The 6,476-nt window shown below is 37.6% G+C and overlaps 1 protein-coding gene across 1 annotated transcript in view; it reads left to right on the top strand.

Moving 5' to 3' along the window:
* The window catches only part of NAPG (N-ethylmaleimide-sensitive factor attachment protein, gamma), a gene marked incomplete at its 5' end in the record, with an annotated part of 10,521 nt that extends 7,172 nt beyond the window's left edge, over positions 1-3,349 (top strand). Inside the window, 2 exons of the mRNA XM_009572728.1 lie at positions 1,823-1,952; positions 3,013-3,349. Coding sequence (XP_009571023.1) covers positions 1,823-1,952; positions 3,013-3,162 — 280 coding nt within the window. The remainder of the gene's footprint in view (positions 1-1,822; positions 1,953-3,012) is intronic.
* Positions 3,350-6,476: the final 3,127 nt, after the last annotated feature.

Below are 6,476 nucleotides of genomic sequence, written 5' to 3'. Positions count from 1 at the left end.
CTTCCCTGCTCTTCCTGGCCACACTATTTCTGATACGGGCCAGGATGCTGTTGGCCTTCTTGGCCACCTGGGCACACTGCCAGCTCATGTTCAGCTGGCTGTCAACCAGCACCCCCAGGTCCTTTTCCTCTGGGCAGCTTTCCAGCCACTCTTCCCCAAGCTTGTAGCGCTGCATGGGGTTGTTGTGACCCAAGTGCAGGACCCGGCACTTGGCCTTGTTGAACTTCTTACAGTTGGCCTCAGCCCATCGATCCAGCCTGTCCAGGTCCCTCTGCAGAGCCTTCCTACCCTCGAGCAGATCAACACTCCCACCCAACCTGGTGTCATCTGCAGACTTACTGAGGGAGCACTCAATCCCCTTATCCAGATCATTGATAAAGATACTGAACAGGACTGGCCCCAAAACTGAGCCCTGGGGAACACCGCTCGTGACTGGCCGCCAACTGGATTTAACTCCGTTCACCACAACTCTCTGGGCTCGGCCGTCCAGCCAGTTTTTTACCCAGTGAAGAGTGTACCTGTCTAAGCCGTGAGCCGCCAGCTTCTCTAGGAGAATGCTGTGGGAGACAGTGACAAAGTAGTAATGTGCGACAGCTGAAAGGAGATGGAAATTAGAAGTTCTTCCCATTTTTTTTCCTTGTTAAAAGCTGAGCAGAATACTGTTATGGCTGGGATTCTTGCCTTACTGATATCCTTTGGTTGTATCTTTTCAAATGGAACAGAGATGGATTAGCTATTGTAAACAAATGCTTAGGATTAAAAGTGGGTATTTCTGGATGTTGCTAACTGAATTTTAATTTTTTCAGAATCTTTTTGCCATGTCATATCTGGAGGCCCTTAAAAAGTTGAAATTCTGTCTTGTCATTACCATATTTTATTGGAGTTTGAGGATGGAAATATGGAATGCAGTCTCAAAATGCACAATAGCAGCATCCCAGTATAATCAACTAAACTATCTAATATGGTGATTAGATTGAGGGAAAGATTAATCGAAAAGTTTTTGTTAAATGTTTTGCAGGATGTGAATTACTACATTTCTGGTTATGTTGATCTAGGAGATCTTACCATTATCATACATTGGAAGAAGAAGCAAGATTTCTACTTTTTGTGACTTTTTTTTTTTAAAATAGTTGATTGAACTGAAAAATAATTTAGAAAGCAGAAAGTAGTTCAATTGAATACCTTGAAATGAAGAAGGCATTCTTTACACATCCAGGAGAAAATTCTGGTGTCAAAATCTGGATTAGTGTTTAACCCTGATTCCACAGACTTTCCCAGCAACTCTGCATTTCAGCTTTCATTAGGACTTCAGTAACGAAATACTGAAACAACATATTTTTACTTTAACTGTGTTTTTAGTGAAATGACTTGAACATGTGTAAGTTAAATTGTTACTTTATTTTTAGAAAGATTTTTTTCGAGATCAATCTTTGAATGTCTTGCTCGTATTTTCCAAGTCTTCAATTTGTATTTTGTATAGAAACTCATTACAGAATTTTTGTGTATGTGAAGTGGAGGAAGAGTTTTTATTGAATAGTCAGGAAAAATTGAAAAATTCTAATATTCTCTTTTTGTCTTGACTGTGATTGTGGTCTTATTCTCAGCATGCAAACTAATATTGCTGAAAGTTGAATTCTATGGATATGATCCATGTACCTGGAGAAATCAAAGTGGTTATAGACAGTTTTGTGGAATAAGCAGTCCATCAGATTCTTAAAAGCTGCTTGCTCTTCTGCTATTAATCAGCAGCTTTTAAAGATAAAATAGCTGAGTGTCAAGTAGATGGCTGAAATGCTCTAAATGAACTCCTAATTTCCTTCAGTATACCAGGATTTAATGGAAGTGAAGACTGTGCAGCACTAGAGCAACTTTTAGAAGGGTATGACCAGCAAGATCAGGATCAAGTTTCTGAAGTCTGTAATTTGCCACTCTTCAAATACATGGACAATGATGTAAGTGGATTTTTTTATAATCATTTTGCTTGTTCAGGTTGAGAGACTTTTCTAGTAGAGGAAAATAAGAGCAGCAGGGTCCATGTATTTATGTCATCCTACCCTGTGCTTGTGAACTTTGTGTCCTTTTACTTTGCTGCCTGCCAGTGTAAAGTCCCATGTCATTGTTCCTTTCAGATGGTGGGAAGGCTTAGGTGAAAGAGCAGTTTGTTATAGATTTGCTGAGTTTGTTTATCGAGATGACCAAAATTCAGTTCCTTTCTGCTTGGTTCTTTAGGGGCCAGAACAGTTTGCTGCTTATGCTTTATCTCAGAAATACCATATAGCTGATATGCATGCATAAACATTATAGAATATGATGCCTACAGGATGGCGTTGTTGAATGTATTTTTCAGCACTTATTCCTTAGCAAGGTACTAATTAGTGAAAGATTTTTTAAAATTTTCTTTATTTTAAGAAAGTAGTTGTGTGTCCTGTCCCCCTCCCCCCGCCTTTTTTTTTCTTTCCCGTAAATTGTACTTCTAAGTTGTAGGAAGTATAAGTACAGGAAAGATGTGAAGTAAAGGAGATACCCATCCATGCCAAACTTTGTAACAGGATTGACTAATTTTACTTTGTTACTATGTTGAATAGTAAAAATTAAGGTACTAGTCTTACTGAAAAACACTTGTAAGACTTTTTACATGAACTATTACTAGATAATACATTATTACATTATTACTAGATAATGTATACAGAGCTGCATACTGCAAAATTTTTTTTTTTTTACGTAAAGCTTGAACCACGGAAGCTGTAGGATGTGGCCAAGTTATTCTCTAATAAGCAGTATCAATACAGATCTTGCATCCCATTCTCAGAGTGTTTGAGATAGAAGAAATGAAGCAACGTTAGGCTTATTCTAAGCTGGAAAAATGTACTCTGAGAGCAGCATCAATCTGTGTTCTGTACTGAATGTTACCTGCTTGTTTATTGTGAGCGTCAGTCAATTCTGTGCAATGTAATTCAACAACATTTTACTTCTGTGATAGTACTGAAATTAAACTTGCCTTGTTATTGTCAGTATGCCAAGCTTGGTCTTACCTTGGTGGTCCCAGGAGGTGGAATGAAGAAGAAGTCGCCAAACGCTGCACAAGACAAAGCAAGAGGACCAGCTGCAGTGGGCTCTCATGCTGATGAGGAAGAGGATGAATATTCTGGTGGACTATGCTAGCTACAGACATAGGTTGTCTTAAATATCTGACTTATTTGTGATGTTGAGCATATCCAAAGGTACCAGATTTACCAGAGCTTCATTGCAATTGTGATATGGGAGTGCTAATATTTTCTTGGCAGCTTCTGGGTACAACACAGGAGAAAAAGCATCTTGAAACATCTTTGGACTTCATTTCTTACCTGGTAGGAGCTTCCTCAGGGCCTTGCCTTCAGTTGACGGGAAAAATTTGAGAGAAATTTTTGCTAAAAGCACAGTTTAAAAGAAACCAAAACCCCAGAAGCACTGGAGTAGAGAGAGTGGTACAAAATTTTAAATGCTGGATTTCAACAGCTGACACTTTTTGGTCCCAGTAATATGTTTGTGATTGTTTTCTGAGTTAAATATACGATCATTTATCTGGCTATTTACCTCCTGTTTAACACCATTTAAGGCAGATTGTGCCAGGCAGGATTTTTCAGTAGTGTAAGCACTAGGGGGAGCATTCAGTTTATTTTCAACATGTTTTTACTCCACTGGTGAATATTATTTTAATACCTTATTCTTTGCAAGCAGTTTCCGTGTGGGTGTGGAAAATACTAAGTCAAATAGTTTGAAGCTGTCTTGCACGCTTAAAAGCACATCTTTCATCTTAAGAACTTTATTGACCTGAAGTCTTTGGAAATAAATGTGTTTGTAATGTGCACCTTGGGAATGGAAGGAGTGGACAAGCTTTCTTAGTGGTGTTTCTGAAGCATGCGATAACCAAAAACAAAACTGAAGGTAGCAGATAATGTGCATTGAATGTAAAGCTCTGAAGACAATGTTTAACAAAAACTTAGGTGGAATGTTTCAGTGATATGTTTGAGTTCATGAGAGTTCTAGGTGTTTATTTACTAACCAATACGCTAGTTTCAGAAGACATTTCATTCTTTCATGTTTTCAAAGCATAGAACATAGAAAGCATACAAATGGCATTTTTCAAACTAGCTCAGAATCCAAAGTAACCAAATTCTAATGCATCTTCTCTATTTGGTTTCAAGTCATCATGTGTTTTGCAACCTTCTGTAATGTCTTAAATTTGTTTGACCGTTTTATGCTTAAAACTTGACAACCCTAGAACTTGTACCTGTGGTCTGTTTCTTCAGAAGAACCTAATCAAGATGTACACTAGGGTGAGATCACCTGGAATCCAGCAGGGATTTGTGTGTGATACGTGATGCCCAAAGTTCAATAAACAATAGACCAAAAGTGTTAAGTGTTGGTACAGTTTCTGCCATATTAAGGAATTGTATGTCTTCAAAAATATCAAGCATATGTCTGACATGTATGTGATGTCTGACATGAGTGTGTCAGACAATTGTGATGAAGGTAAACTTTCAGAGGGTTAATATTCACTTTCCATGGGGTGGATAGTACTCGATAGCGTTGTGATGGGTGCACAAGCTACAGCATGATTTGCAGGCAGGGCTGCTGTAAAAGTCACGTTACTCAATTTAATGGGTGTTCAAAAAGCAGTTTTGTCTCTTTGTATTATGTAGTAATCAGCTTGGATTTTAAAGCTATTTGAGACTACACCTGTGGTTCTTTACTGTCTAACAGGTAATTTCCCTTTTTTATTAATGGCGTACATAGAAGTTTTTGCTCTTCTATAAAATAGTTAAATGAAATTTTGGGAATTGAGTTGCTTTTCTCTGATTACAAGTATACATGAAAGATGATTTTGAAGACTCCCCTGTAATGCTGCTTTTTTCACCATTGGAGCAACTCACTCCAGTTTACTCAACTTTTGCCTTCTGGATTTGTTCATGAAGGTGACCATGCACTTTTTATGGGGAGTTTTTATCACAAGTAGAAAAAAACCTGCACGTGTAGGAGCACTGGAAACACTAAGTAATTTTCTTCAAGCTTTTCCTGCTGCTTCCAATTCTGAAATCAGTTTTGTTGAATGGTCCCAAGGAGTCTACTTTTTTGTGTGTGTGAACAATTGTATGTATCTGAGATGACATGCATAAGAAGGAAAATTGGGAGCTTTGTGTGCTTCTGTGAAAGAACTTGCAGACTTTATTTAAACTGTGCTTGTAACACTAAAAGGCCCTTAAAAGAAAAATTGACATTTATGCATTAAATTCTTAAAGCATACTTTTCATATTGCCAAAAAAATAAAATAGATGTCTTCCCACTCCCCCAGCTTTTTTCTCTTTTCCCTGTGCCAAGTGTGGAAAATCTGGGACAAAAGTAACTTGTACTAAACATACCAAGCTGCCATTGAATTGAAAGGGGCTTCTCTGAATCTTAGGAGTAGACTGTTAATTTTGATTGCAATGTTGCTGCAAAGACCAAATCTGCAGAAATGGAAGTGTCTGAAAATAAGATGGTCTATTTTATATAACTTATTCTCCTATTTTAGGCAATGAAAGTGTGATAGGAATGTTAACTGCCTTTTAGTAAATGTTTAACTATAGAAGAAGCTGTCTGTATATTATGTGTTAGTGTTTGTTTCTATCTTTCAAAGCCATTTGCACACTTATGTAAATATCATTTAAGTGATTTAAAGTGGAAAAGATACCATTTGCAGCAAGAGTTTTCAAAACCAGTGTTGACTGTAAGAAAAATAAAATTAAATTGTGCATGAAGGCTGAGCAATGGCCAATGAAATGTATATGTAAAATCAGAAGATTTCTAAATTACCTATAATTTAAGACTCAGTATGCCCAAGTGCAGTGTGAAACGTGCTTTATTTGTTCTTTTTCCAAATCTGTTGTGTATTAGAGCACAAAATGTGTTTGTAACTGCTCTACAGATGCTGCTTCTTGAGAAGAGGCTATGTGTTTCACCAACATGAAAAATAAAACTTGAAACTAACGTGTTTGTGCTAGCTTTCACTGTTATTGATAGGTCCTGCTGAGCACCACTATTTGAAAATTAGTACTATTTTTTAATCTCAAGCAGATTTTGTGTGTGACTGTTTGTCTGCAGATCTTGTCACCAAGTGTTGCAGCTATATTATGCAATCAAGGACTAAGTCTTGGGAACCTACTGGCTCAGGTCTGAGTGTTGAAAGTCAGTGGTGTCCAATGTTTGTGGCTTATTCACTAGACATTTGCTTACAGCCCATTTCATTTATCCTGTGCTTTTTTTTCTAACTGACCTTTTGGTATCTTTCTGCTGGCTTTCATTGTTTGAGATGGTGACGCATCTGAGGCAATCCTTTCCACTGAGAATAAAAGGTTTGTATGTGTTTTGCCTCTCTGCTGAATGTAACGTCGTGGTGGTTCATTGTTATCACTTCACTTCCCAAAGGCTTGTACTCAGACAACAAAATTATTATATTA

This window comes from Fulmarus glacialis, unplaced genomic scaffold (genome assembly GCF_000690835.1).
Source record: "Fulmarus glacialis isolate BGI_N327 unplaced genomic scaffold, ASM69083v1 scaffold33812, whole genome shotgun sequence".
NCBI classification, from domain to species: Eukaryota; Metazoa; Chordata; class Aves; order Procellariiformes; family Procellariidae; genus Fulmarus; species Fulmarus glacialis.
Note: the sequence above shows the minus strand (reverse complement) of the source record. Positions and strands in the feature narration are given on the sequence as shown.